This window comes from Equus caballus, chromosome 16 (assembly GCF_041296265.1).
Source record: "Equus caballus isolate H_3958 breed thoroughbred chromosome 16, TB-T2T, whole genome shotgun sequence".
Classification (NCBI taxonomy): Eukaryota; Metazoa; Chordata; class Mammalia; order Perissodactyla; family Equidae; genus Equus; species Equus caballus.
In genome coordinates, this window is record NC_091699.1 from 42682712 (window position 1) to 42710261 (window position 27550).

Below are 27550 nucleotides of genomic sequence, written 5' to 3' on the forward strand. Positions count from 1 at the left end.
ACACACGCACATTCATATAAATATACATACATGCTGTCAGTCCTCATTGTTCACGAATTCTTTATTTGCTTACTTGCTAAAATTTGTTTGTAACCCCAAAATCAATACCCACAGCGCTTTCACAGTCATTCACGGACATGAATAGAGCTGCCAAAAATTTGAGTCGCTTGACGTGCACGTTCCCAGCTGAACAAAGCAACACTCTGCCTCCTTGTTCCGGCCTCACGTTGTAAACAAGCGTCTTTTTCGTGGTGTATTTAGTACCATGTTTTTCACATTTTTGTGCTCTTTGTTGGCAATTTCACTGTTTAAAATGCCCCCCAGTGTGGTGATGAAGTATTTTCTAGTGCTCCTAAGCACAAGAAGGCTGCAGCGGGCCTTACGGAGACGGTGCATGTGTTAGATGAGCTTCCTTCAGGCGTGGATTACAGTGCTGTTGGCTGTGGGCTCAGTGTTAATGAATCAAGAGTATACGTTAAATAAACACACAGAAAACAAGGTGATGTCTTGATTGGTTGACAAAAGTATTGTGACCAGAGGCTCATAGGAACTTAGCCCTGTCTTACCTCTGCGAGTAGTGGTTCAGTATTCATTAATTCACTGTTCACGGAGTCTTTATGGAACACAGCTACCAGGAACAGCAAGAACTGACTGTCCGTGTGCATACCTTTTCCTCTCCCTTCCTCTCTCCCTTGCTCTCTTTCCTTTTTGCCATCTCTTTCTTTCTTCTCCTAACCCCTTGCATTCTCTGTTCTCTTTCATTGATCATTGCTCCTTCTGGCATTAGCCTTGAGTCCTCAGAAGGGACCCAGGGAAGGTGCCTTTGTCCGTTCGTTCAATACACCTTCGTGGGTCACCTCCTTTGTGCAGGACACCAGGCCGTGCTGGGACCTGAACACAGATCTCGTGTTTCAAAAGCATCACTTACAGATAGGATTATTGTAATCCGTAATTTTGAGGCAAATTGAGAATCTCATATTTATTTCTGGAAAGTGTTTCCCAATCTATGCCATTCTCATTGCCCACCTGCCTCCCCCACACAACAATCTCCTTGGCCACGTGTTGTCATACATGCAAACAGTGTTAGAAGGAAACTTCAGAGGTCACCCAGTACAACTCCCTCATTTTACAAATAATGAAACTGAGATCCAGAGAGGGAAAGTGAAAGACATAAGGGCACCTCGCTAGTTCAATAGCCTTAAAAAATAGATAACAATCAGGTGATAATTGTTCCCTGGTTGCTCTGTTTTACTACTTATGCATCAGGTAAGAGAAAGATAACATCAGTTGTGATCTGGCAACTTCTGATAAAAAGTTATAAAACGGATTTCTGCAAATTGTGTATATTGTAATAAAGCCAGAGAAAATATACAAATATAAGTTTTAGAAAAAACTATTTAGATTTGAACTTTCTTTTTTTTTTTTTTAAAGATTTTATTTTTTTCGTTTTTCTCCCCAAAGCCCCCTAGTACATAGTTGTATATTCTTTGTTGTGGGTCCTCCCAGTTGTGGCATGTGGGACGCTGCCTCAGCGTGGCTCGACGAGCAGTGCCATGTCCACACCCAGGATTCAAACCAATGAAACACTGGGCCGCCTGCAGCGGAGCGCGCGAACCCAACCACTCGGCCACGGGGCCAGCCCCTGAACTTTCTTTTTTTAACAGAAGCATTTCATATCTGCAGTCAAGGCTTCTAGATATTTGCAACATAGGGTTTTAAAGTGCCTTGTTTGGGTGGTTTTCATCGTCAGAATATCTTTTATAATACATCCTAAAGTGGGCATTGCTTGATCCTAGTGATGTGTAGTATAAATTCGAGAGCCAGGACTGACAACAGAGAGGGGAGGGGTCTCCCACAAAGCCGACCAGGAAACAGATCCAGCAGGCCTTGCTTCCCATTTGCTCCCCCAACCTTAGCCTCTACTCCCTCCCCTCCCAAAAAAGGGAAGGAAGAGGGTTCAGGAAAGATAACTACCCATCCTCAAACAAAGCATGGCTAACCCTTTGGGTCCCCCAAACGCTCCCATTTCCTGTGGCTAAAGTTAGACCTATGAGATACGAATTTCATTTTTAATCCATGACTGGGCAGAGAGCGGGCTACAGATGCTGTCCAGCAAGGACGGGAAAAAGGAGGAGTCCCTTTTCCGTCATCCCAGGGGAGAGGGCATCTGAGCGTTGCTTTTTCTGTACTTGTCATGAGCAGCAAAAGGCAGGGGGCAGTTACTTTGTGTTACAGTTACGAGAGGGAGTTTCCTCAGAGAAAGTGTTTCCTAAACCTCGCTCATTTTTGAATCGCCTTTTGCCATAGCCCTTAACACTGAAAAATACTTAATAATTTTCTACAAAGCAACTGTCTTTTCCCCTTATATTTATCTTAAATGGAAAGTTTATATTATTATGATGAACAGAAAACCAGGATGCTTGCCATAAATAGAATATAACCCTGAAGAAAAATAAATATGCACAAAACAATGTGACTAAATTCTAGCTAGATGCTGTTGCCTGAGTCTGCACCCAGAAGGGAAAGAATGATTGAGGTTAGGAAGCTTTAAGTGGGTGTTAAAGGTGATGGATTCAGGCTTGACAGTGAACTGAAAATGTAATAATTTTCTTGCTATGTGATCTGATGCTGGGTAAAGCCTGTTCTAGCAGACTTTTTCCTAGGGCCCTCCGCATATCATCTTGGCTCACTCCACATGCCACCTGCAGTGTCCCCTGTACCCCACCTATGACTTCCCGTGACCTTCTACATGAGAGGTTTCCAGCCAAGGGGGTTAACATCCTGGGGAGCCCCTCTCCACCAATGAGAGGCAGGAGTTGATAGATTGAACACTTTCACCTCCTCACCCCTCAGTGGAAAATTATGAGGTGTGTCCTACACAGTCTCTTGGGGGTTTCCCAGGGGATTGAACTCTAGCTGCCCACGGCTGTAACCTGCTGGCTCCACACCCTTTAGTGGCTTCCCTCCTTTCCCTGCCTTACTTCCCCACTTCCCACTGTTCTTTCTGAGGCTCACCTCCCAATTAAACAGCTTATACCTAAATATTCACCCCAGGATCTGCTTTAGGGGGGGCCCAGACTAAGACTGTAAGCATAGTGCCAAAAATGATCTCACTAACCACCATGGTGCCAGACCTATCCTTTGGGAAACTAGCCCAGGGTATATATCCAAATGGTATAAAGCAACTTAACACGTTTCTTTTTTATTTTGGTGAGGAAGATTGGCTCTGAGCTAACATTTGTTGCCAATCTTCCTCTTTTTGCTTGAGGAAGATTGTTGCTGGGCTAACATCTGTGCCAGTCTTCCTCTATTTTATGTGGGATGCTGCCACAGCATGGCTTGATGAGTGATGCTAGGTCTGAGCCTGGGATCCGAACCTGTGAACCCCAGGCCACCAAAGTAGAGCGCACGAACTTAATTAACCACTACACCACTGGACCGGCCCCAACTTAACACTTTTTTTTCTTTAAAGTTAAAAAATATATTGAAATTCTTAGTGTTCAACTCTCTCTGCCATTTTCCCTAACACATTGATGATACTCTGTTCTGATGAGGAACATCATTTTCCATTTTTGCTGTTCCTCTTTCAATATGGTGTTACAATTTGCTAACAAACTTGGTGTTCTCAAATTTACCTGTAAATTTAATTCACTGTTTGGCGTGTATGGGTTGTTTGCCAATATGAGACATCCAGTGAGTGGAATAGCACCTGTCTGTCTGTGGCTGCTCAGGTAAACATTTACTGATGCATCGGTGATGAGCCATGGCCAACACAGCAGATGAGGGTTCCAGACTCAGAGAGTTTGTCACTTTCTGGCAAGCTTTTGCAACATCCCAAGGAGAACCAGGACTTCAAAATAAGGGAGATTAAAAAGGTGCCTCTCCAAGTGGAGTTTCTGTTTTGGCCTGAGTCCTATTGGCAGTTTGAAGGCAGAGCTGAATTCTAATGGGGGAAGGATTTCTTGTCTTCAGGGTTGGGCCCATGTTAGGGAGATCTTGTTCCATGAAACCTAGATTGTCCAGAGAGTGATAAAGTCCAGAGTGAGATATACCCCAGGATATATCAGAAGAGTCAGAAGCATCTTTAAATGACACAGGATCAGGACCTCCTAGAGGAAGGCAAGAATAGGACCAATTTCACAGACAGGGCTCTGCACTCAAAAGGGCTCCACTACGTGGGCACATAGAGTTATCCAATAAATATTTGTTTCCTGTTTGAATGAATAAATGCTTGATAGTCGAACTTGCTTTGGGTTTTCAGGGATGGTGGTCTCAGAACCAGAGAGTGGGCTCAGAATGAGTACCAATCAGAGAAGAGCCCTGTATTGGCCCATGTTCTTTCTTTTCCACGACTGGCTACATAATTTTTGGGGCCAAGTACAAAATAAAATGTGGAGTCCTTGTTAAAAAATTATTAAGAATTTCAAGATCGTGACAGCAAAGCATTAAACTCTTTGTGTCTGCATAGTGCAAGGTGCTAGAGGTACCATATATAGTGAGTGAAACTTGATCTGGTTTCTGCACTCATGGAATTTAGCTTGGGGGAGGAGACAGACATTAATCAAGCAATCACACAAGTAAAGGGTAACATTTTAATGGTGTTAGTACAACAAAGAAAAGACACGTGATGCTGAGAGGATGTAACTGGGAGATTTGATGTGGTTTGGAGCCATCTTGGAATACTTTCTTCACAGGGGTCACATTTGAAGGATGAGGAGGAGTTAACTGAGACAAAAGGGGAGAGAAGAGGGTTCCAGTCAGAGAAAACATGAAATAAGAGGAATTGGATTATGGGAGGTCGGGGCTCAAAGCAAAGGGAATGAGGGTGGAGATGAGAGGTGGACCAGGACATGACTTGGCACAGGTCTTATTGGAAACTAAGAAGTCTTGAGAAATTCAGGACTGTTTCCATGGATAAAAATAATACAAAGAAAGAAGAATAAAGTCATTCACCCCTGTTTTCTCTTAAAATAAACTGAGAAGGATAATTGCCCCAGGACGGTTCTCATCCTTATTAATGGGAGATGGTGTTTTTTCACATAAACAGTTACATGTTTGGGCACTGACCAGTCAGAACAGACGTCAGGTGTGGAACCATCACACATGCACGGGCACTGACCAATCAGAATAGCCATCAGGTGCTGTGTGTGGGACATGTGGAAAGAGAGAACTTGAACCTTTAATCATGAGAGGTCTTTAGGAGCTCTCCCTCCCTGTCTATCCCCATCCTTGCTTGGCTGGCTCTGTACCATCACTTATGTCTCATCTCAAATGTCCCTCTTCCAAGAAGCATCCCTGACTTCTCTCTCTGGTGGCTCTGCCCTTAGCCCCTTTCGCAGGCTTTCATATTACCCTGGTTTATTTTCTTCATAACACTTAGTATACTCTAAAACCAGCTTATTTATTTGCTTGCTGGTTTATCATCTCCGTCCCCTACTAGACTACATTCTTCCTGAGGGCAGGGACAATATCTCTTTTGTCAACCAGTGTATCTACAGCAGCTTGTACAGTGTCTGGCATATAATAGATGCTCCATAAAATATTTGTTGAATGAATGAACCTGTATAGTGAAATTCATTTATCTGAGTCTCCTGTTGTTCCTGAGTGTCTGTTGTCAAAATTCAGCAATATAGTGGGCCCCAGAATCAAAAATGAAGTTTTATAGATGACACGTCTTGGTGTTTTAGTCTTCCTAAAAAGAAATTCTACAGCTTTATATTTGCCATTTTGGGGCAGGTGGGTTCATTTTTTCACATGTGTCAGTCGACAAACATTTGTTGAACTTTTTGTGTGTGCTGGGTTAGGCCTTAGAAGTGTCCGGGAAAGTTCTGGACATGAAAGAATTCTACTTTCAGTAAAACACTGATTTCCTGGGAGGTGGATTTAATGCTGGATAAATATGCTTTGATTCTGCAAAATCCAGACCTCGATTTCAGGCTTCAGGATAAAAGTGATTGGGATGGGCTTTGAAGCAAAGATTCAGGATTAGCACAAAGTACTTTTCCCTCTCCCTGCAGCCCATTTGTGGCTCACCACAACTTTTGCTTTTTACTCAAAACTTGACGGGACATGATAGTGCCGCTGAAGAAGGGATGCCCCGAATACCTGCATGTCCCTGGTGTTTGCGGGCCCTTTGCCGCCCTCCGGTAATTTGGGGTTATGGTGAGCCCCTCCTCTACTTTCAAAGACAGCTGCAGAAGGAGAATGCCCCTCTAATCACAGTTGACATCCTTCCAGACACTGCATTAGGAACTGTAACTGGCTTTCACATTATTGTTCTAGTGGGTTCTCTGCCGACTATTGCCAAGAGCGTTATTCTCGGGTTAGTCAAGACTGTCCTGAAAACTGGTGCCTCCCCTGTGCTAATGAAGTCTAGCTGGCCAGGGAGAGGGGTCTTTGTCATAGGGACAGTCCATGGCTGCTCCTGAGCCTCCATTCTGAGGAGCTATGAGACATTGTTAGCATACCCCAGGTACATTGTTTTGAGGGGAGAGGTGTTAACTATTACACGGTTACTTTCCTTATACTGTTTCTTTCTTTCTTACTAAGAGAGGGGAACATCTTTAAGGATAAATGGCCTCTTGTGAGAGTTTCTAGTTTTATTTGGAAGAGAGCTATTTTTGATATAATATAACAAAGAATATATAAATTATATTCTTCTTGGGTCTAAGGAATTATGCTCCAGTTAATACCCAACCAAATTCCACTGAAGTGCCTGGATGGACTCCCTGCCTTGCAGGAGCATGGGGCCGGCTGACACCAAGGGTTAGCAGATCCTGCAGTGCTGAGCCCTTGGCAGTACACAGGGGGCCAGCTGCCCCCTGGAATTGGGCAGCGAGTGGACATCCGATGCCCCAAAGAGGAATAAATGGACATGGGCGTGTTTGCAACCTTTTTCTTGAGGAGGGGGTAGGGTGAAGGTTATTTGTGAATTTATTTTGTTTTACTTTTGACAACTTTATTTTAATATCATTTTGAACTTATAGAAAAGTTGCAAGTCTAGAAGAAGATACTCCCGAATGCGCTTTACCCGGATTCTCTGTCTCTTTTTGTCTCTTGCCATATAGTTTTATAGAGAGAATATATATATATATAACACATGAATGTAAATTATTTTTCTTCCTATTTAAGAATGAGTTATAGACATCATGTCCCTTTAGCCCCGAATTCTTCAATGTGTGTTTCCTAACAACAAGAGCATCCTCTCACACAGTATAATTATTAAAAGCAGGAAATTGAACATTGACAAAATATATGGTCACCCACCATTCATTTAAAAAAATTTGCCAACTGTCCCAATAATATATCTTGTAGCTATGGTTTTTCCTGGTCCAGAATCCAATTCAGGATTATGCATTACATTTATTGTCCTGTATTTTTCTGTCTCCTTTAATCTGGAACAATTTCCCAGGCTTTCTTGGTGTTTCTTTATTATTATTATTATTATTATTATTTTAAGATTGACACCTGAGCTAACATCCGTTGCCAGTCTTTTTCTTTCTTTCTTTCTTCTTCTTCTCCCCAAAGCTCCCCAGTACATAGTTGTATATTCTACTTGCAGATCCTTCTAGTTGTGGCATGTCTGATGCCGCCTCAGTGTGGCTTGATGAGCAGTACTAGGTCTGTGTCCAGGATCCGAACCAGTGAAACCCTGGGCCACCGAAGTGGAGCGCACGAACTTAACCACTCGGCCATGGGGCTGGCCCCATTTCTTGGTGTTTCTTGATTTTGATAGTTTTGAAGCATAGTGGCCAGTTATCATGTACAATTTTCCCTCAATGTGGGTTTATTGGATGTTTCTTCATGATTAGATTCAGGTTAGGCATTTAAAAAAAATATCTAGAGTGATGGGAGAATACTTTCTTTTAGGCTGTGCATTTTTCACAGGAATATGACAGAAGTGACGTGGTGTCTTTCTCACTGCATCATATCAGAAGATGCGTGGTATCAGTTTATGCCAGTATTGGTGACATTAGCTTTATTTACTTAGCTCAGGTGGCATCTTCTAAGTTTCTCCACTGGAAAGTTATAATTTTTCCCTTTTTAAGGAGCAAGTAAATAAAAACTCTCAGTGTCCTGTCCTTCATGAAATGTTAACCCGCTAGTTGTAGCATCCATTGAAGATTTTTTTAACTCTATCATCTCTTCTATTTTTTTTTTTTAAAGATTTTATTTTTTTCCTTTTTCTCCCCAAAGCCCCCCGGTACATAGTTGTATATTCTTCGTTGTGGGTCCTTCTAGTTGTGGTATGTGGGACGCTGCCTCAGCATGGTTTGATGAGCAGTGCCATGTCCGCGCCCAGGATTCGAACCAACGAAACACTGGGCCGCCTGCAGCGGAGCACGCGAACTTAACCACTCGGCCATGGCGCTAGCCCCTCTTCTATGTTTATTAGCTAGTGCTTTACTATACAGAAGAGACTTCCCTTCTCCATCATTTATTTATTGATTTATAAATGTCAGTATGGGCTCATGGATTCCTGTTTTATTCAGTAGGTTGTGATCCACTGCTGTCATCATTCATCTGATGCTCAGAGTATCTCAGACTTGGAAAGTGAGAGTCTTACAAGCTGGTGCCTGTATCCGTCATTCTTAGAGTACTTTATTACTTTTTGAAGGAATCAGCCTTTTATCCAAGGAGCCCTGGGCCCTTTTACTAGAGAATGGTATTTAGAAATCAAGATCTGAGCATTGGTTGTGTTCATTGCTACTGGGGTGTCATTGCTTCTAGACCTTTTCAGTAGATAGAGGTAGGGAAAAAATACAAATGATTGTGTGTATGACCATGAATTCATTCTGATGCCTCCAATTCCAATTTACCTATATGTATCTATTTAAAAAAATTTTAGGTGCATCTTTTCTTTAGTACAGAGACACATAAAGAAGGAAATAACAGCCATGAAATGAAAGGGCTGTTGTCCTAGTACCCAGATAATCTGTAATGGCATTAATACATAACATGACAAAAGCACATGCTAAGGGTGCATAAGTACAAGAAGGCACTAAATAAAATGTGATCGTCTCCTTCTTACTCCAGGCTCTGTCCCCAGTGAACAGTTTCATGTACTTCCTTACAGAAAAAAATTTAATGCATATATCAGGATGTATGTATGTATGTGAGGGTGTGTATGTATTTTTTCTCTTCTAATGTTAAGAATTTGGCTCAGCAGCAAACACACTGCTATTCTCCTTTAGTAGCAGTAGTGGTAGTAGAACTATTATTATTATTTTGGGAACTTGATATATCCTGGAGGTTCTTCCATATATTGTGTACCTCTACACTATTCTTTCTTTCTTTTTTTTTTTTTTGAGGAAGATTCACCCTGAGCTAACATCTGTGCCGGTCTTCCTCTGCTTTGCGTGTGGGTTGCCACCAGAGCGTGGCTGCCTGCAAGTGGTGCAGGTCCACACCCGGGAACTGAACCCAGGCTTCCGAAGTGGAGTGTGCTAAACTTAACGCTAGGCCACGGGGCCAGCCCCTGCACTATTCTTTCTGATAGCAGAGTGTTTCTTAGTGTATGGATGGACCATAGTTTTATTTAACCAGTCTCTCTTGGTGGGCATTTTGTTTCCAGTGTTTTATTATAAACAGTGCTGTAATAAACATCTTTGTACATGGATCTCAGTGAAAGTAAATCCATGGTTATTCCGTGGTTATTCCCAGCTGCCATTTTAAATATTGATAGATAGAGTGTCTTCCAGAAAGTTTGCTTTGGTTATATAATCTAATCCTCCTGCTTGTGGTATTTGGGGACAGGTTAAATGATAATGACATTCTGCCTCAATACCTGCCGCCTAATTACAAGTCTCTGGTAGTACAGTGTTCCCATTTCAATCATGGAGACCAAAAAAATCAAACCAGGCTTCCATTTTAAGCTTGTAATTAAATCCCTGTTTGGGTTGTTGTGTCTCCCCTTAATTTAAAATCTGTAGGTCTAATCTCTTCATGTAAGGATGAACCTCACCTGGTGAATAGAGATACAAAAAAGTAACATTATAAAAATGGCGCTGCCCTTGTTAGCCATGAGTGCTTGTGCTTAAAGCAATTTGGTCTGTAATTAGTAACCACATGATGGAAGCCCCCCAGTAGAGTCTTATTGAGACTCCTTTCTGCTGGAGGAGAACTATGGATGGACTATGAAACTGGAGGGAGTAGGAGCTGTGACTCTGTCTGGCTTCCTGGACACTTCCCAAACTCTGATCAGAGAGGAAGCCAACTCAGCCTTTGTGTGTCTTGCATGAGGGAAGATCAATGCGAAGGTCATTTGATTTTAAATTTCTTCCCAGCCTTATCTTTAAAAACGTGTGTCAATTGACATTCCGTTCTTGTTTAAATATACAGATAATGGCTTGCATGGCTTCCTAAAAAGTCAAGTTGATGGACTGTGTTTATTCTACAGTACTCGGAGATTTCTAGTTTTAGAAGTACAGAGCCATATTCAGCTTTTCTTAGGTTCAGTCCCCCAGAAGCCGACCCTGATACAAGTGCAAGTAGTTTATTTGGGAGGTGATTCCCAGAAGCACTGGCGAGAGAGCGGGGAAGAGACAGGGAAGGGAAGAAAGACAGTACGGGATGTGATCATGACTAGGGCAGCTCTATGGGCGGGTCAGGCTCCATCCTGCTAAGGACCTCTGGGAGACTGATAGGACAGTGGTTTTCAAACTTTGCTGCATGTTAGAATCACCTGGGGAGCCTTTGAAACTCCTCATGTTTGGAATCCCTGAATGATGGGAGCCAGGCCCTGGGAGCTTTTCAAACTCTCCAGGTGATTTCAATGTACAGTCAAGTCTGAGACCGTACCTCAGAGTTGTCCCCCAAAACTTTAGGAAGCTGGAGTATTTACCTACCAACTCCAGTCCATCCCAGGTTGAGAGCTGCTCCTGATGCCATTAACTCCCCAGCGTTTCTGGCCTGTGGAATGCCAAAGTGTGCAGGGAATCGTGATTGCCAAGGGGATGTGGCTGGCCGTATCGGCCACACAGTTAGCCAGATCTGATATGAAATCCTGGCTTTGTCCACCTACTCGCAGAGCAGCCTTAATCAAGTCGTTTAAACTCTTTAAGCCTCAGCTTCCTCTTGTGTAATAACTTCTTTGTACAGCTGTAAGGATTGATGTAATATATGGAAAGCACCCAGCATGCAGTGGATTCTTAATAGACAGTTGTTGTAAACCTAGCAGTGGGAAGGAGGGAGGGCTTTATGCCATAAAGAAACTATAGCAACTTGGGTTGTGAGTTCTGATCTGGTAGACAACACCGAATAGTTCTGCCAGGGAAACTTTTCTTTGTTTAAAGGAATGTCCTGATGAGTCGTTAGGATGGAGTGGCTTAGCAGGTGCAGCCCATTTCTCCAGCGTGCTTCACCTCTGCTTTGTGTGGCAAGTTGCCCCCAGGGGTTGATGGTCCAGAGACCAGTGGCCGAAAGGAATCCTTGCTCTCCCTATAGCTAAATGCCTGCCTGTTGGCATTTGGGGAAGTGGTCAGGAATGCATGGGGTGCTGTGGCTGATAAGGCGTTATCAGCACTGGGGTCTTTCTAGATAGAAAAAGGCAGTATCACAGTCAAACATGAATGAGAACTGAGAACTCTCCTTGTAAGATCAGGTTCCGAATATTATCGTGGATGATAAGCACGTTTGAATCTGAATTAGGCAATTGGACCATCTAAGTTGATTGGTTACGTGAAGTAATTCTCTAGAAATTAAGCAATTATTTGGACATGCTTGAAACTAGATGGGTATTATTTTTGTTGGTAAGGGCTTCGAACCATTCCCTATGGAACAATTTTAATAAATGGGAGTTCATTATATTGTTAAAAATAAGTGAATAAACAAACGAAAGAGGGCCAGGGAAGCACTAGTGATAATAGAGTGTTAGAAACTAGGGATTGTGATTAATCCAATTACCTTAAGATCCAGTAGAAAAAATATAAAATAATTATAGAAATTTTTAGAAGGCCTAGAAAAAAAGCACCATGGTTAATTTGATTTTGGGCTTCTTGTCACATCTTGTTGTCTAAAATTTGTGACTATGAACTCTTATCCCACCTTAGCTTAGTGTCCCAAATGGAGTTTTTCTGAAACAGTCTTTTCTGGAAAATATTCTTGCCAGCCCTCTGCCCTGGACAGACAAGTTTCTGTCTTCTCCCCTCTTCCTCTGTTCTGGAGTGTTTTGGAGGAAAAAGTGGTCTGTAATTGCTTGTGGAGTGACAGTGACTTTGGCTGCTGGTTGGTTATAGGGCTGGTGGTGGCACTGACGGGCTGGCTGGGCCTCTCCTCCTCCCACTTGCCTGCTGGAACTTTTTTTCCTTCCCACGGGAGAGGAAGACCTTTCCTTGGCCAAGGTGATCTTATCTCTGCTTCCAAACAAGCTAAAGGGCAGGTATTCTGTGGCAGTCACTGTGTGCCAGGCATTGCACTGAGCCCTTTACGCGCTTGATCTGTTTAACTCTCACAATAACCTTAGTATCCCCATTTTATAGATGAGGAAACTGAGGTTCAGAGAGGTGAAGTGATATACTTAAGGTTCCCCCAAAACAAATGTCATAAGTAGGATGTGAGCCCACTAAGTCTAACCTTAGAGCCCACCTAGCATCGTCAAACTACTGTTAATGCCATCTGAGCACAAAATCGCATATTATGTTAATTAAAGTTTATCTACCCATAGTGCAGAGAGCACCATGGTTTCCAGGTTCTCTACCCGTGAGTACATTGAAGAGTCTAGAAAAAAGATCAGGGTTCTTGGATACTGCAAAAGAGGGAGGACATTTTAAAAATAAGGAGAAGAAAAAAACAGTGGTGTATTAGAAATGGAATTGAGAGGGTCCCTCAATTCTCTTGCTCACCCCTGAAGCTTCAGACAAGAGAGAAACGAAATGTGGATCCTTTCCCTGCTCAAACGTGAATTTAGTGCGTCGAGTTCCCGCTCAGGGCAAGTACAAGAACACAAAATCCTTTTGCTAATCTCTCCCCAAAGAAGGTGCAGATGAAAGGCGAGGCATCAAAGCCTCTGAAACCACCAAAGCTGTTTGCCAGCAGAGAGATAAATCAAAAAGGTTCGAGATCTGGTTTGAATTTAATAATTGTAAATGACTAATCAGGGGCCATTTGCTGTCAAGTCAGGAGCTGTACTCTCTCCATCAGGGCATTTTTGCTGCTCTGGTCACTTGGTTATTAAATAGAAAAGCCTTGTGATTAAATAACAAGGCTGTTCTGACACTAATCAATTCAATCTCAGCCATTTAAAATTAAGTCAGGACTTGCGTTTGCCCTGTCTCTCTGAAAGGAGTGGGAGCAACACACTGTAAACGTGACTGAAGGTATCCTGAGAGCGTCCATTTGCAACCCCGTGTGACGTGGGTAGTTAGAGGAGGGTCAGGCTGCACCCCAGCTCTCTAATCCATCATCCTGCAGGATCCCCCATCTCTAATGCCCACCCTGCCTGCCTCAATGTGGACTAACAACAAAACAGCAGTGACAGCAGTAGTAACAGTAATTATAACCACAGTAGCAATAATAATTACCTTTTCTTATCTCTTGCCATATGCCTGGCCCTGTTCTAAATATTTATCTCCTTTAATCCTTGAAATAATCCTATGATGGAGAAATCAAAGCTTGTAGAAGTGTTGTATAGACACTTAGATATCCCACACACCTAGAATCTGCCTGGCCTGTAGTAGATCCTCAATAAATAATTGTTGAGTGAATGAAGGGATAAAGAAGTAACTTGCCCAAGGTCACATCAAGTAGCAAATGGTAGAGCTGGATTTTGAACTCAAGTCTGTCTCATTATGCTTTTAATTTCCTTGAGGTATATAGGTAAATGCCTTGTGAGCCTTTTTATATTGTTTTAAAGACATATATTGTTTTTTTTTTTAAAGGTTTTATTTTTTCCTTTTTCTCCCCAAAGCCCCCCAGTACATAGTTGTATATTCTTCGTTGTAGGTCCTTCTAGTTGTGGCATGTGGGACACTGCCTCAGCGTGGCTTGACAAGCAGTGCCATGTCCACGCCCAGGATTCGAACCAACGAAGCACTGGGCCGCCTGCAGCGGAGCGCACGAACTTAACCACTCGGCCACGGGGCCAGCCCCCAACACATATTGTTTTAAATATTTAAATTTATTTTATATTATTGTTATATATGAATTTCAATAAAACACATAGTTGTCTTTAAATAATATGAGAAGAAAAACAGCATTGTATGGCAGGAAGATCAACGGTTTGGGAATCAGGCTGGTCTACGGAAAAATCCCCTCTCTAGCATTTACTAATTTTGTGACCCTGAGCAAATCACTAAAGCCTCCCTGAGCTTCAGTTCCCTCTCTGTAAAATGAACACAACAATACTGACTTAACTGGGTTAAGGAGAAGCTTAAACGGAACAGTCCTTTAAACTGTGAGCACAGTGCTTGGCTCACCGCAAGTGCCCAGTTCAGGTATTCACTTCCCTCCACTTGTGTCTTGAAAGGCACCTGGTGATTCTCCTTTGATTCTAAGACTCAAAGGATCCCACGATTTACCTCCAGAGAGAGTAGAAGCTGAGCCCAGTAAGGGTAAGATTTTCAGGCTGGGAACAGGGCCAGATGTTCTGAAAATCAATCAGCTGAGGATAGGGTCAGTGCTCTTCAGAGACAGCCTCACCCAGAGCAACAGAAAAAGCAGTTGTTCATGGACCGTTTACGGATGAGATTTAGATGTCGGCCTCATGCTTTCAGAAGGTGGTCAAGCCTAAAAGGAGATAGCCCCAGAGTAGGCTCAGGGAACAATGATGCATCGTGAAAGTGGGTCAAAAGAAAGACAAGTGAAGGCTTAGGGTGGAGATAGCGGGGTGGTGTCACAGTAACGAGTCTCAGACAGAGTCCGCCTGACCCATCCAGAGATACCTGTAGCTCCCTTAGACCTCACATCCAAGTACACAAAAGACTTTGCTCTGTTGCAAATTAAGAAAGGGACCTGATAGTTGTTTTTCAATTTGGAAGCATGAGAGGGTTTTTCCAGCACCTAAGCGTTTCCAGAAAGTGCCTTCATTAAATAGGTAACCTGCAGGGCTAAGGAATCAGACGGTACACTCAGGCCTTTTGTTCCCAGAAATTCCCCTCTGTAACTGCCTTTCCTCCCCACCCCAGATAGGCACCTAGGTGTTCAGTCAAAGGGTTCAGGTGCCCATCAAGTTCATTTATGGTTTGGTTTAGCTGGCTGTTTCCTTTCAATTGAGTTGTTATCAACCTTGGTTTCCTTGCTCCTAGAGCACAGAGGCTGAGTCGCCATGCTGTTGCTCAGGGTAGTGCGTGGATAGATGCCCTGGTCATGGATGAGCCTCACCCTTGAACACATCTGACTTTCCTTCTCCTAGGAGGAATGAAAGTCACCAGTGTCCCACTTGGACCAGTGTCTGAATGGCCGTGATTTCTTTTAACACATCTGTGTATATTAAGGAAAATAAATGCCCCTGCTGGTAAGGGAAAAGCTCTTTCTTATTTGAAAAGCAAGACACTCAGCTTGGGGCAGCCCTGGTGGCCTAGTGGTTGAGTTCAGTGCACTCTGCTTTGGCGGCCTGGGTTCAGTTCCTGGGTGCAGACCTACACCACTCATGGCCCTCCTGTAGCAGAGACCCACATACAAAATAGAGGAAGATTGGCAACAGATGTTAGTGCAGGGCGAATCTTCCTCAGCAAAAAGAAGAAAAGACAAAAAGAATTTTAGCTTGAATTTGCAGGTTTTGAACCTCCAAGGAAGTTTGAGGTTGAAAAATTTCAGCCTTCAGTGATCTTTGCTTTTGAGGTTTTGATTTAATTTTGGCAGCCAGGTGGTTAGCAGAAGGGAAGGGTTCACTTCAAGAACACTGGCCTCCTTTATTCATTCTTTCTTTTAGTCACTCATTCAGAAATTATTCATTGACCTACTGCTCAGCACAGGGTACTGGGGTTTAAAGTTGTATGCTTAAGTGAGAGAGCATAGACTAAGGCATAGTTATTGGGTTCACCCAAGATGCTTCGTTTTCATGGTTGAAGGGGAAGTGGACTGTGCATTTGCTTCAGTATATTTGACAAGAGTACCAGGGTGGGTCCTCAAATTGGCTGTGAGACCAAGTATGTAAATGCAGGCAGTTCCCCCTGGGTAACCTGTCCATGATTTCTGATGCACAGAGGGAGTAAAATCTCTCATTCCCTAGCCTACCTGATAGCAGGCAGTGATAACTTTTAAAACTAGAAAGGACCGCAAAATATTATCTAGTCTAGACAGACATACTGTCTTCAAGGCCAGTTCTCTATTAGAATAAAGTATAAAGGTGTTTCCTCCTGAATTCCTCATGCTCAACACTTTCTTAGACCTTCTCTGCAACTGTGATGTGCCCCGCCAGACTCTGGGCAGGACAGCACAGTAGAGAAGCACATAGCTTGGAGCCAGACAGATCTGGGTTCCAATCCAGGCTCTGTCACTTGCTAATTATAGAATTTTGGGCAAGTCGCTGCCCCTCTCTGAGCCTCTGTCTTCTCCTCTTAAAATGGAGATAATACTTGTTCCCACCTACCTCATGGGGTCCCTGTGAGGATCAAATAAGATCATGCAAATAAGGATTTAGCTTTGTGATTGACATGTAGTGAGTGTTTAATAGGCTAAAGCTGCCATTATCATCAGTCTGATTATTATCATTATTAATCCACTTTAGTGGAGTTATAAATGATACAGTGTATAGTGTCCTGCCCTCTGCTTCCCTCCACTCCCTCCACCTGTGCCCCTCCGGGAGTTGGGTCATTGGTGAAGAGGACAAGCTTCTCAAAGGAGCCAGGACCAAGGGCATCAACAAAAAAATCAAGAAATCCTGTTCTGGGGGGTAATCAGTCATGCACGAGGTACTGCACCAGGTTCTGGGAATATGACCATGACAGACCAAGTCCTGCCTTCGTGGGTTTATATCTCCTGAGAAAGTCAACCAAAAAACAGAAAACAAGAAGAAAAATCTCTCTAAAATGGGTCTCCCCTGCTAGTCTCTGACTCATTCACAGCAGAGATCACAATCTGTAATTATTTTGTTTTCATTTTACTCCCGATTATGGGCAGGGAGCACGCCTGGCCCACTCACTGCTGTATCCCAGGACCCAGAGCAGGGCTTTGCACATCAGAAGCGCTCAGTGAACGTAGAGCAAATGAACAAATGGCTAAGCGATGCTTTGTGAAACTTTTGCTTCAGGCCCAGAGTTTAAACTTCAGGCTCCTTCTCTGTGGCTGGCAGGGGTCAGTCACCATCTCATGTAATGGAAATTCAAAAGAAAATCCACTTCAGTAATCCATGCAGCTTTTATTTTGTAAAATGTGTGGGTTTCTTAAGGAGATCATTCTATCCCAGATTAATTGGCCATGGTTTAATTACAAAGGCCACTAGAGGACATTTGTCTTCTGGATTTGACACTTGGGGCACACAGAAGCATCTGGGGTTAGGGGCGCTTTGGAGGCTGCGTTCGAGCACTGGGTAGTATGTTCAGTTGGTTTGGAGAGGGCTGCATGCCTGTGGGAAAAAGAGCTCTTATTATCCTCTCTCCCTCACCAGTGTGGGCTTCTTGGGGTAACAGTCTACTATTACTGTGTCGTGTTGACAAAATCGTTGAGCCCTCGGAATGGAACTGGAGCCCCATAAAATTCTATAATCTGACCACACCAGGTAGCAGCATACATCTGTGTAGCTTATAGTTTGGGTGATATGTAACAGGAGCTGCCATTTATTGTGCCCCTACTGTGTGCCAGGCCTCATTCCAGGTGCCATACACATATCCTCACAACAGCCTGACCTGGTCGGCATTATTTCCACTTGACAGTTAACATCCCAGAGCCTCAGCCCCCTCATGGCATTTCCCAAGATCCCAGGTATAGTACTGTAGCTGCTCAAGGCAAGAGAAGCCAGACTCAGGAAGGACATGGGTTACCCAGGGCAGCAGGACGCTGATGTGGGCCTTCTCACTCTCACACCCCAGCACATTGTTGCTGATTGATCGCAGCATTCTCCCATTTGCTGTGCTGTTTAATCCTCTGTCCAGTGCTCCAGGCGGACGCTACCAGACATTCCGGATGACAAATGAGTCGTAACCTATTTTCTAAACATGCTTTAAATGGTGTATGTGAAGGATTTTGCCCTAGGAATTAGAATCCTGGGTTCAGAGTGTTACACTGTAGCCATGTAACTTTGAGCAAATAGCTTATCTCCCCTGACCTCAGTTTATTTACCCATAGAATGAGAACTACCCCTTGTCCTACTTGCCTCAAAAAGTCACCTTATAAGTAAATATAAGCCAGTGAATTGGCTCACCGACACCACAGTTCTGCTTTTAATTATAACTGGATGATGAGTCAATAAAGGTCTGATCCCTGTATAAATAGGAAGCATCCTCAAAAATGGCAAGTGTGCATAATAGGGGCTATCAGCATCTTCTCAAGGCTCCTCTCAAAGACCCTGAGTGGAATATTTGACTCCCTAAAAATCGCTTGGTGAGCTTGTTAATGCAGATTCCTGGGCACCATTCCAGAATGGCTGATTTAGCATTCTTAAAAACGGCTCCTGGCATTGGATCTCTAAATCATTCTACTGCTCAAGTGGAATAATATATAGGACCTAGAACTCCATTCTCTGGATAGAACCACATTTACCTTTGGGTTTTAATTATCTAGGCAGCTGGCTTTGGAAAAAGAGGCCCCAATCCTCCTACCCCTATCTTTGTCTGGCAAACTCTTATTCATCCTTCAGACTTATTTGAATGCCTCCTCCTCTGAGAAAACCTTTCCAATGTCCGCCAAGAGCAAATTAATTACTCCCTCACTATGTTTCTAGAGTCCTCCATCCCACATTTTGAGCACCTACTGTGTATCAGGCTATGCTCTAAAATGCATTACTATATTTATTTATTTATTTTTAAGCTGTTTTTGGCGAGGAAGATTGGCCCTGAGCTGACATCTGTTGCCAATCTTTCTCTTTTTTTTCTCCCCAAAGCCCCAGTACATAGTTGTATATCCTAGTTGTAAGTCATTATAGTTCTTCTATGTGGGATGCCGCCACAGCATGGTTTGATGAGCGGCATGCAAGTCCGCAGCCAGGATCTGAACTGGCAAACCCTGGGCTGCCGAAGCGGAGCATGCCATCTTAACCACCTGGCCATGAGACCAGCCCCCAGCATTTACCATATTTATTACTCCATCTTTGAGACTAGAGGCTAATGTCATCGCCCTGACCTTAGAGTTGAGGAAGGGTAACTCAGAGAAGTGAAGTGACTTTCCCTAGGATGTTTGGATCTTACTGCATTATAGTTGGTCATATTAGAGTCTGTCTCTCCTACATGAATGTGAATTCCTTAACCGTGGGAGTTACTGATCTTTGCATCCCGGGAGCAAACACAGAGCCTGACACATAGTAGATGCTCAACAAATCTTTGCTGACTTGAAGTGAAGAAATAATAGAACAGTTTAGTAAGACAGACGAGGACAGCCCTGGTTGCTTTCCAATCTCTGCCTGTGTTCACACACAGGGTCTCAAAGAGGAGGAGGAAGTGAATTTCTTCAGGGCTTGAAGACTGCAGATGTCTCTGGACTCCACTGTAACCTCATGCCAGTGATTCCGGTCCTTTGGTAGCTTTCTTCCAAGTTGGATCTGGAGACTTAGCAAGTTACAAATTAGGGACTCCAGAACTACTTGCCTGGTTGGTTGAGCTGGAATGCAGAAGAGAGCTGATGAATCTTTAGTAAGCTTTATTGTGGTTTGTAGATAGAATTTCTTTTCTTTTTATAAAGAGGATATTTTTCCAATCTTACCTCTTAGACTTTGGTCATAAGTTTATTTCAAACAGAATTTTCTTCGGTTCAAGTAATGGCTTTTCTGAATCTCGGTGTTTATGGCTATAAAATAGGAAGGTTAGAGAAGATACCTAAGGTTTTTTTCCAGCATTCTGGTTCTGTGATTGCTTCAGGACCCTGGACGAGGTTTAGAACAAATTTAAATTATCCAAGTACAAAGCAGCTCTAAAAATGGAATATCTTTGAGTGAATTAGATTTTCTTTCCAGTCTAGTTTCTTCTTCCAAGTTAGAGTCTGAACTTAGTATCTAAATTTCTAAGCCTTGATATATGGAGACATTTAGGAAAAAAGGAAATAAAAAGAGAAACAAATTGTAGCAGCATGAATAAGAATAATAACATAAACCAATTATCCTAGATAATTGATGGTTCCCCATGATTTCTTAGGCTTTCTTAGAACTGTTCATTTACGTAGCTTGGTTAAAGGTTTGAGTAACATGGTAGAAATGACGAGGATTGCGTGTGCTATTTGATTGCTTTTTTTCTTTCCTTAATCAAAGCCATAATCCCTGTTTACATTTGAACTTTGTTTGTTTGTTTTGCAGCGAAAACGGAAGCAGAGTGCCCAAGATGAAGATGCTGTTAGCCTTTGTAGTCTCGACATAAGTGTAAGTGTAATCCTTCCTACCCACCACCCCCACTGTGAGAGCATCTCTCATCCCTGAATGTATTTATTAATATGCCGTGTACTTTAAGTGGGCTTCAGGCTCTGACTGTGGAAGCTGTGACTTTGGGTACAGCTCTTTTTGAAAGAAACATTTCATTTTACTGGAGAAAGCTGTGTGGCCAACTTAAACTTCCAAGTCAAGTTGTTTATCGCCTGTGTCTTTTCTTTCATGAAACGAATCATGAACTCAGTGCATCTGGGTGGAATGTAGATAAATGCTGCAGTGCTTTTTTAGAGGCTAGTTCCAGAAGATGGACCGGATGCATGTGCCCCTTTGAGTGGGCCCATCTCAGGAAGCTGGGTGGTCCAAAGGCCAGAAGAAGTCTCCAGCAGTGTGGTGGACTGAGTGGCTTTGGATTCAATAAGATCTTAGTTTGAATTAAGATTCTACACTCATCATATGTGTGACACCTTTCCTCACGTCTATTTCCTCATCTGGAAAATAGGGATGAAAAGACTTGACCTAGAGGCCGGCCCTGTGGCAAAGTGGTTAAGTTCACATGCTCTGCTCCGGCGGCCCAGGGTTTTGCCGGTTCGGATCCTGGGCGTGGACCTAGCATTGCTCATCAGGCCATGCTGAGCTGGCATCCCACATGCCACAACTACAAGGACCCACAACTAAAATATACTATAAACTGGGGGGCTTTGGGGAGAAGAAGGAAAAATAAATAAATAAATAAAATCTTAAAAAAAAAAAAAAAGACTTAATCTAACAGAACTGTTGTGAGTATCACATAAAACAGTAAAAGTGAGAGTACCAAGTGCATTGCCTGGTAGGTATTAGGCTTCTACCAAATGCGAGCCTCATTGTGTTTTCCTTTAAAAGCAGAGGTTTGCAAAAGATGTTTAAATAATGTGGTTGTTGAGTGCTGGTGAGGACAGAGGTAAAAAGCTTCTTGGATTTTTCAGGCTGTGTCCTGGATGCTTAATTTCAGCAGCTTTCTTCACCTGGCCTACTTGTCTCCCCACTGATAGAACTGGGAAGGCTGCCTGGGCCTCCGATGCCCTCATTATCTGGGGGCTGTGGATGGGGATTCAGGCTCTCCCTGGGTCCCCATGACTGTTCATCATTTGCACTTCCTTGGAGTTTAATCACTGTGCATGGTAGATCCGTGTAACCTTAGGCCCTGGTCTTTCTCCTCTACAGAGACCACAAAAGCCATTGTGAGATAAGAAAGCTTCTATGCTAAGAATTAAGAACTGGCTTGTGGTCCTGGCTCTGGCTATAACTAATGATGTAACCTTGGACAAGTCAGTTTCCCTCTCTGGACTTCAGTTTCCTCAGTTGTTAAAAAAAAAAAAAAAAAAAAAAAAGAGGTTTGAGATCAAGTCTTTTAAAACCATTGCGAAAATTTGAAATTTGAACACGGATTATTGAGTTCTCATCTGATGACTTTATTTATTTATTTACTTACTTATTTAATTTATTAGGAAGATTGGCCCTGAGCTAACATCCGTTGCCAATCTTCCTCTTTTTGCTTGAGGAAGATTGTCACTGAGCTAATGTCTGTGCTAATCTTCCTCTCCTTTATGTAGGATGCCGCCACAGCAAACCTTGACAAGTAGTGCTAGGTCCATGCCCCGGATCCGAACATGCAAACCCTGGGCCACCAAAGTGGAGTGTGTGAACTTAACCACTTAACCACCAGGCTGGGCCCTGATGACATTTATATACCAGTGAAAACAATGGTTTTTTAGTTATTTTTAATTACTGTAGAGTTTTCTATGATGCAAAGAGCCATGATGGAATGAGCCTGAGCTGGCATCTAATTAACATACTGGCGCATCTTTATTTCACCATATGGTGTTTGTTCCAGTCTTTAGACCATCAGATGGATGGAGTTGGACCAGTTTACTAAGTTGCCATGGTAACAGGGCAAAAAGATGATGTTCTTCTGGGTTTTACTTTACTTACTAAATGTTTCGTTATTGACAAGTGAAGTCTATGGAACTTCCGTTATCAGTAACAAGTTTTTTGTGTTTGAATGTTTTCAATTTTGTGGAAATTGTTAGAATCATTGACTTTCAGAATTTAAAGAGCCCATAGCCATAGTATATTCTGATCCCCTCACTTTGAAAATGAAGAAGTAGAAGCCCAGGGAGGTGTAGTGATTTAGGCAAGACTTTAATCTAGGTTGTTTCTAAGATCATGCCTCATCATTTTTCCTCAACTATATCTATTTTTCAGGAAAGCATGTCTCTAGAAGCTTTTTTTATTGAAGAACCACTAAGCTCTCTTACATGAAAGGATTAATTTGCAATTATGAGTTGTGATTTGGTTTTTGTGTTGATTGGCATTGATGACCTTGCCTGCTCATCAAGGTCACTTAAGTCTCATATAATGAGTAATTTGGTGTCTTTTCTCCTTGTGCGGCTGTGGAAGATATTTCTCCTTCTCTCTCTTTTTTAACTATCTTGTTTCATGTTTTGTCACAGTAAAGAGACTTTTATGGAAAAGAAATCTACCTTTATGCTTAGGGATTCAGCTATGGCCAGCTCCTTTCTGATTTGCCTGACGTTTTTCCTGAATCTTGGCAAACAGATTCCAGATCCCGGGCAGAGTTTCCTCCAGATATTGTCACATAGTATTAAAATAATTGTAAAAGTTAGAAGAATCCTAGAAGCTTTTAAGGGACATGAAAACTGGTGTTTTGCAGGTTTACTGATAATCAGAGTCATATGAAGATGACAAGATGTGTGACAGATGCAGATGTGGCCATGGAGGAAGTGTTACTAGTTTTTTGTGTTTCTTTTTATTTTTGTTTTTTTGTCTTTCCTTTTTCTCCCCAAAGCCCCCTGGTACATAGTTGTATATTTTTAGTTGTGGGTCCTTCTAGTTGTGGCACGTGGGATGCCACCTCAGCATGGCTTGATGAGCAGTGCCATGTCTGCGCCCAGGATCCGAACCGGTGAAACCCTGGGCCGCCGAAGCGGAGCATACGAGCTTAACCGCTCGGCCACAGGGCCAGCCCCAAGAAGTGTTACTAGTTTTTAGAGCCCAGCACCTAGCAGACACTCAGTGGAGATGAGCTGAGTTGAGTGAAGTGCTGGGTGGAGCCACTCAGAAGATGTTTTGCCATAAAGACAACAATGTCTAAATAAATATCTGAGTCCAATGAATTAATTGTTCTAATAAATGAATGTCCTTTGTTGGCTACTCAAATGGGGTTTTAAATGGTGATAGAGTTACAGTCCCTTAACTAACCAGCAGCATTACTGAAGAGTTGTTTTGAAGCTGTTTCTATGTGTAGTGGAAAGTATCTGAAAAAAAGGTGGGTTCCAATGAATGACTCACAGCGGAGGATGCGAGGGTTTGGGAAAATAATATTAGTAACTCTCAATTTTGATTCCATTTAATAAATGGAAAGACATTCACCAGATGTGTACTTTGAACAAGAAGTTGCTAGATGGGGGTACAGGGGTCTTTTGGGGATCATGGTCAATTTCCATTGCGTCACAACCCAATGCTGTGTACACAGTGGGCTCTTGCTAAATACTTATTGGTTAATGGATTTAAAAACAAAACTAAACAAAAAACAGTGAGCCCACCTAATGTGTATGTGGAAGTCTACACACATACCCCTTTTAAAGAAATATATCTGTAACATAAAGTTGGGAAATGTTAACACAGATGAAATTTTCCCCCTTTGATTAAAAAGTATGTATAGAACTCCTCAGGGATGATAACATCCAACATTCCCACTGACATCTTCCTTTATTTTAAAGCCTCAGATGACGATTCTGATAGTTACCTGGAAGGGAGTTTTCATACTAAACTCTTCTCTGACCTCCTATTGAACTTGGGCTTAAAGACCAAATAGGAGTGAATAAGCTAAGAGAAGAGTTTATTCTTACAAGACAGGGATCCTCAATTGTTTGGGGGGGGGACGGGGCCTGTCATGGGCTCTTTTGGGAATCTGGTGATAGCACGGAGCTCGAGAAAATTTTACAGAATTGGTGTATGACTTCATGGGCCCCGTGGAGCACAGCTAACACCCTATGTTAAGAGTTCCTCTTACAGAGGAAATTTGAAGGGCCTTAAGGCGTGTCGACATATCACTAAAGAATTATTCTCCCACCCTCCACTCCCCCCACATGCTGAGAAAGGAATTGTGACTGGAGAGTCCATGCTAGTTGATAGTATAATTGGTCTCTATTTTTTCCCACCTGTTCACCCAATCCATTGGCTGAGCCCCCTGTTTCCTAGCAGAGTAGAATGCAAACTATTCTAGAAAAAAAAAAAAAAGCACCTTATACTTTTGAGAACAATTTGCAAAGTGGCGAATGCTCCCAGCAGCCGCCTACAAATCTCCTCTCATGTCAGAGGATACGAGTGGGATGGTTTCAGGGACATTGCTTCCCCCACAGCACTTTTCTCTTTTAGTTCTAGTGGTGAGAGATGCCTGAGTGAAGAGCTGGGGTTCTTGGTGCCCCAGGAAAGGCCATGCAGGGTACCGCTTAGCACCAAACGTCCTTTCTCAGAAAACAAATGGTGGTGAGCGCGATGCAGTCTATACAGAAACTGATAAATAATAATGTACATTCAAGATTTAAAAAAAACAAAACAAATTCTGGGGCGCACATAAAAATAGTTTCCAATGATAAAAACAAAAAGATGAAAAGGGATATGTGTTCTTTGTAAAAAATGTGTAAAATGTGAACAATAGAATTCGTCAATAATGCCACCTAAAAGCTATAGCTACATTTTGATGCATTTCCTTCCTGGCATTATACATACACTTTAAAAATTTTTCGCTATGAAATATTGCAGACATACAAAGTGGCATAAAGGACAATATAAAACTCCATGTAGCAATCAATGCTACTAAAGAAATATACCCTCAATAGCAAAGCTGAAGGCCTCTGCAAATCTCTTGCTCTAAGTTTAATATTTGTTACTCCCTTGCCTGTCTATAAATTTGCTACTTACATGTGTCCCTAAATAGCATGTATATTTTCAACCAGCTTTTAAAGTTTCTGTGAGCACATTGGGATTAGAACACATATTAATTTATTCCTGTATTTTTCATTTACTATATTGAGATCATGTCACCACATCCCAAAATATTCTTCAAGAATGTTATTTTTAATAATTATAGAGCACTTCATCAAATGGATGCACCAAATTTATTTAACCAATCCTTTGTTGAATATTTAGATAAGTTACAACTTTTCACTATTATAAATAACACTTATGGGCATCCAAGCATATTTTTGTGTAATCTTTTATTGGTAGGATAAAATGGATAAGATATGAAATTCCTGGCTAAAAGGGAATGAATAGTTTTTAAACTTGTCAATAGGTTTATACCTGTTCTGGCAGTGAGAGGTGGAAATACAGTTCAGAGCAGTAGGGTATCTCGTATGGAAACTCACAGAGCGAGTGATTGTTTTCAGGTTTCTCTGGCCCATCTCTCTTTCCATTGCATCGCTGATCCCTTGCTGAGTCTGTGACTTGATATGGGACATTTGCTTATACCCCCTCTTTAATAGGAGCCCCTCCCATCACCCCTGGCAGGGCCTAGGCCCCTCTCTTGACTGGCGGGGATGGCGCTGGTGATAGTGTAGCTGGTGGTGGGGCTTCCCCACGGGAGCAGGTGGCTGGACCGTGACTAGGGGTAGGATGGGATCTATTTAATCCTTACTACAGCCCTGTGACCGTGGGTATTATCATACCCATTTGCAGGTGAGGAAACTGAGGCTCAGAGAGAGAAGCAATTTGCTCAAAATCCCAGCTTGTTGTGGATTCAAGCCCAGGGTGGTTGGGTTCCATAGCTTCCCTACACTGCCTCCAGGACAGGAAAAAAAAAGGAAGGCATTTGGCTCCATGGTTTCTGGTGCTGAATGATGCATAGGATATTTAGCTGGTTTTATTGGCAAACCACCTTTGAGGTTTATGACGTGCATCCCCAAATTTCCATTATCTATGTTTTCTGATTACTAACCCTATTCCATGGATGCTCAAAGCACAAGAGTGGATGTAGAAGAGGGAAGAAGCTTTCCTGTGTCGATTAAGCTAAGAGATGTTTCATTGCTAGGATATGTTAAACCAGACACAGAATAGCAGCATGGTTGTTTTATCTCGGCTCAGCAGAGGCCAGATAATTAAAAAAGAGAACGTTTCTGTGGTTTTGTTTCTCTTGGTCTATTCTGGAACTTGCTAACTGGGGAGATTAGCCTTGCCCTGGCCAGCATGAGGCCTTGATGAATTACGTGGGAGATTTTAATAATGCTCTTATCGCCGAGGAGACCAGGTCTGCCCCTGAGATTGAGTCATCATTAGCGCATGCTCATGTTTAACCTGTCGGCGTTTTTTTCCGCTTTGGATTTATGATCTGCTCTTTCTGCCGGTGAAATCGTTTGGGCCTAGGATGGTGCAAAGCCTATGCTGAGTGCAAGGCTGTTCCGACGCCACCATCTCTGATGGCAAATTTGCTCATTGTTGACATAAACACGTTTCATCTTGCCTTTGGGTAATTGATTAGGTGGTGGATTGTAATAATCTCTATGATCTTTTCTCTTTGATCCACCTCTTGAAAAGCACAGTGACAAAGAAATTCCAAGGAGCTTCAGATACACTGAAGTTAATGATGTGACAAAGCGTCAGTCATCGTTTACTACTCTCCTTCAAAGTGACATCGATGGGGCCCATGTTCAATGCGGGTTCTCATGCTCCGACGATACCTATTTGTTCAAATTTGTCATCAGAATTACAAACTTTGTGAGCGTAGAGGCTGAACACTACTCTGTAACCTCAGTTTCCTGACCTGTAAACTGAAATCATAACAGTGTCCCCGCCTTAGAGTTGTAAGGATTAAAATGAGTTAATTCATGTAAGGCATTTAGGACCTGGCCCATAGTAAGCACAAAAAATACTAGCTATTGTTGCTGTTGATTTCATAATACAAAATCAACTTTATGGTTAAATTTGAGAGTATTATGGAACACAAATGTTCCATAAATAGAACTGATCATGAAATTTAAAAAAAAAAAAAGTAGGATATGAACAGATTTATACAAGGAGTTTTATTACAGCATTTTTTTATAATAG

General features: G+C 42.4%; 1 protein-coding gene across 10 annotated transcripts in view; it reads left to right on the forward strand.

Moving 5' to 3' along the window:
• ARHGEF3 (Rho guanine nucleotide exchange factor 3) overlaps positions 1–27550 on the forward strand; it is a 284680-nt gene that overhangs the window by 131847 nt on the left and 125283 nt on the right. For all 10 annotated transcript variants that reach the window (XM_070237342.1, XM_070237338.1, XM_023620236.2 and 7 more), the window contains one exon: positions 20378–20440. In XM_070237342.1, coding sequence (XP_070093443.1) covers positions 20378–20440 — 63 coding nt within the window. The remainder of the gene's footprint in view (positions 1–20377; positions 20441–27550) is intronic.